Consider the following 3,097-nt stretch of genomic DNA (forward strand, 5'->3'; position numbering starts at 1 on the left):
GAATCTGTTCAAAGAGACAGTACCAACCTATGAACATAAGCCTCTGAGTCTTGGACAAAGTATTATTCTTATTCTTTTAGCTTCCCAGATTCTTTAGCTAGTTATTTACTTTTCCTATTTTCATGTCCACACATTGATTAAGTTCCAAGATTGTCATCATACTCATCATCTATCCAACCATCACTTTCATAGGAAAGAGCAACCAATACAGAAAAAAAGAATAGTAAAAACAACTGGAATGTAAAAGCTAAAAAAGAAAAGAAAAGAAAAATGCCATTCCTTTCCAGAGTACAGCATGGGGGCATATTATTTCAATTATTTACAAGGAGAACATATACCGATAGCTAAATACGTTTTCCACCTCAAAAGCATTAGAACTTACTATTACACTTCGTATCTGGCCAGATTATGGATTTAACCGTGGTCTGACCCTTTTAGATAATAAACAGAATTTTCTCACGAGAAAGATTATATTAATCTTAATGAGACAAAATCTTGAAACTGAAGGATTTGTTGAGCCAAGCCTTCCAACCACTACCCTTTTGTGCTATGATCTCAGACCTTGCTTCAGTCATCTGTGGCTGCACCTGTTTCTTGCATAGCACAAAATTCCTTCTTCCTTGAGATCCTATCTTTTCCCATGGACTCAAAGCTAAAGAAAAGAAACCCAAAATTAAAATAAAAAAAGTTAAAAATGACCCACATAAAAACCATTATTAGATAAAAAATTACAATTTCTTGACCAAAAGAGGGTAAATTCTGATATCACCAAATACTACAAAAAAAAAAAAAAACAAGAAGAAAAAGACAAAGAAATACTGGAATAACACGATCATAACGAACAATTGTGGCCAAGTGATTGTTTTTATACCGTTCTTTAAAGAGAGTTGAGAATTAAAGTTTGATACGTTAAAAAAAATAAAATAAATAAGAACGAACAAAAATCTAAAATAAGGGTATGTAAGCATATATACCATCTGACCCTGCATTTGCACAGTAGAGAAGAAACTTGTTGGGGTCTAAACCTAGAACCGGAAGGCGGCCTTCGCGAGCATAAGATTTCAGGGCGACATCAATAACAGCAGCAACAAGATCATCCTCATTCACCAAGAACCTTAAAGGCCCCGCACTGCCAAGAACATTGATAGTAATCAAGAACCTGGTGCTTTTCTTCACATTCTTGTTCTCATTTCCCTTCTTCTTATGCGTTTGTGGCATCATTTTCTCATGCACATTCCTCTTCATCATCTTTTTAATTAGTCTTCTTTTTCTTTTGAAAAACGTATAGGAAGATAAAAGGTGAGGTTCTAATTCAGAGAAAAAGAAAAAATAAATAAAAGAAAAGAGAGTATTTAGAGCGAGAGAGAGGAAAAAAAGAACGGGTTGGAGGGGGTTTAAGGGTCAAGGCCAAGGCAACGATAATACCAGGTGCCTTGTTCGGGAGGACCGAAGGAAGAAGGGGACAACGCGTGTAAGAAACACGCAGATTCCTTGCGAGAAAGGGAGGAAGTAATAAAAACTTGCATCAAAGATATATAGATGGTTTCTAACATACAAGAATATTATTTTGAAGAGTACCCAAGGGAGTGAAGAAGAGAAATAGGGGTTTTGGAGGAGAGAAGGTAAGGGATTTGGACAAAGAAGAAGAATACCAAGTACAAAAAGGAAATCTAGGTGTCAGTTTTTGTCTATATTTGCGTACAGAGATGAAAAAAAAAAAAAAAACCCAAAGCTCTTTTGTTATTATTTTCTTTAGTTTATATGCATTGATTGGTTCTGGGTTTTGAGGTGGTTGGCTCCTATCATATGCCTTTTCCAATTTCAATTTTGGTTTGGCGTGGCCCTTCTGCTCATCTATTTGACTTCTTTTAGTTGTATCATTGAATTTGTTTCTTAACCTTTTTTCTCTAATTATTGTATTGATAATAGTTTCTCGTAATAAATTAGTACGAATTATTATCTAGCTATGACATTAATAACGGATATTAAAAATTCTTAAACCCGTAAATTAACTCAATAATTCAATGCTTCAAACACGTAGACTTACTTGTAAAATGTTTAATTTTTATCTCTGGTGATTGACCAATCCAGTTTGTTCATTTTGACAAAAAAAATATTTGTACTTGTAATAAACATATTCTTTTAGCTCATAGACCCCAAGGGTTTATATACCCTTAAAATTGACGGCTCCATAAAAGAATAGGGAATCAGTTGGATTGGACGTGATATTTTCAGTTATTTATTATGTATACATGTATATCTTTTAAATCAATTCAAGTTATTTGTTAGCATTATGTAGCAAAGAAGAAAAAAAGTCAATTGTTAGCAATTCCGATGGCCAGTAACACTGATTGTTCAGCATGGTTAACATTGAAGGGTTCACTTAAATCGAAGTGGTTCATATTGAAGTTGGAGGCTTGATATACAGCTCTATCTCTCTCTTTCTTCCTCCATGTAGTAATCAGTGCATTTTGTGTATATCTATCTATCTATCTATCTATCTATCTATATATATATATATATATATAAAAGAAATTTTAAAGGGTAGAAAAGAAAGAATTCAAATATTAAATCTCAACTTTATTAATAAGAGGGAACAAGATTAGGCTAACGCATTTGTACTTCTTTGCATTCTTATATGTAATAATTTATGTGGACTATTTAGAATAAACAAATGTGTTACATGACTCAAATTCAAATATGGCCCTTTGCTTAGCCAGTGATCTCTTTAACTATTCTTAGCTACACAAATTAAGGGCCATATTTGAATTTGATTTTTTTTTTGCCAATATATTTGAATTTGATTCATATAACATATTTGTCTGCAATATAGAATATACATAAATTAACAGACATAAGAAGACAACTAATGAAACAAGTACAAATAAAAATGAATTAGCCTAATCGTTGTTGCCTCTTATTAATAAAATTGAAGTTTAAGATTGGAATTCTTTCTTCTCTACCCTTTAAAATGTCTTCTATGTATAAAAAAAATATGTATACAAAGTGCAATGATTACTACATAAAGGAAGAGGCATCATGAGATGTTATAGCTAGGTTCTTACACGAACGAAATTTTTGGGGTTACCAAAATATG

The 3,097-nt window shown here is 32.5% G+C and overlaps 1 protein-coding gene across 1 annotated transcript; it reads right to left on the minus strand.

Annotated features, from left to right (window-relative positions):
• Positions 1 to 280: 280 nt before the first annotated feature.
• Positions 281 to 1,649, minus strand: LOC18601877 (uncharacterized protein At4g22758-like). The gene is made up of 2 exons (XM_007032967.3): positions 975 to 1,649; positions 281 to 652 (listed from the first exon to the last, which is right to left on the minus strand). Exons 1-2 carry the CDS (start codon positions 1,246 to 1,248, stop codon positions 480 to 482), a joined length of 447 nt encoding a protein of 148 aa, XP_007033029.2. The 5' UTR covers positions 1,249 to 1,649; the 3' UTR covers positions 281 to 479.
• Between the last annotated feature and the right edge of the window lie 1,448 nt (positions 1,650 to 3,097).

Source organism: Theobroma cacao, chromosome 4 (assembly GCF_053813885.1).
Source record: "Theobroma cacao isolate CCN51 chromosome 4, ASM5381388v1, whole genome shotgun sequence".
In the NCBI taxonomy this organism is placed as follows: domain Eukaryota; kingdom Viridiplantae; phylum Streptophyta; class Magnoliopsida; order Malvales; family Malvaceae; genus Theobroma; species Theobroma cacao.

Excerpts from the sequence above, each read along its gene's own strand:
- LOC18601877 (XM_007032967.3), bottom strand. The coding sequence starts at position 1,248 with ATGATGAAGAGGAATGTGCATGAGAAAATGATGCCACAAACGCATAAG. Across the intron at positions 653-974 it reads TGCAAATGCAGGGTCAGATG|CTTTGAGTCCATGGGAAAAG; the intron begins GTATATATGCTT and ends TCTTTTCTTTAG.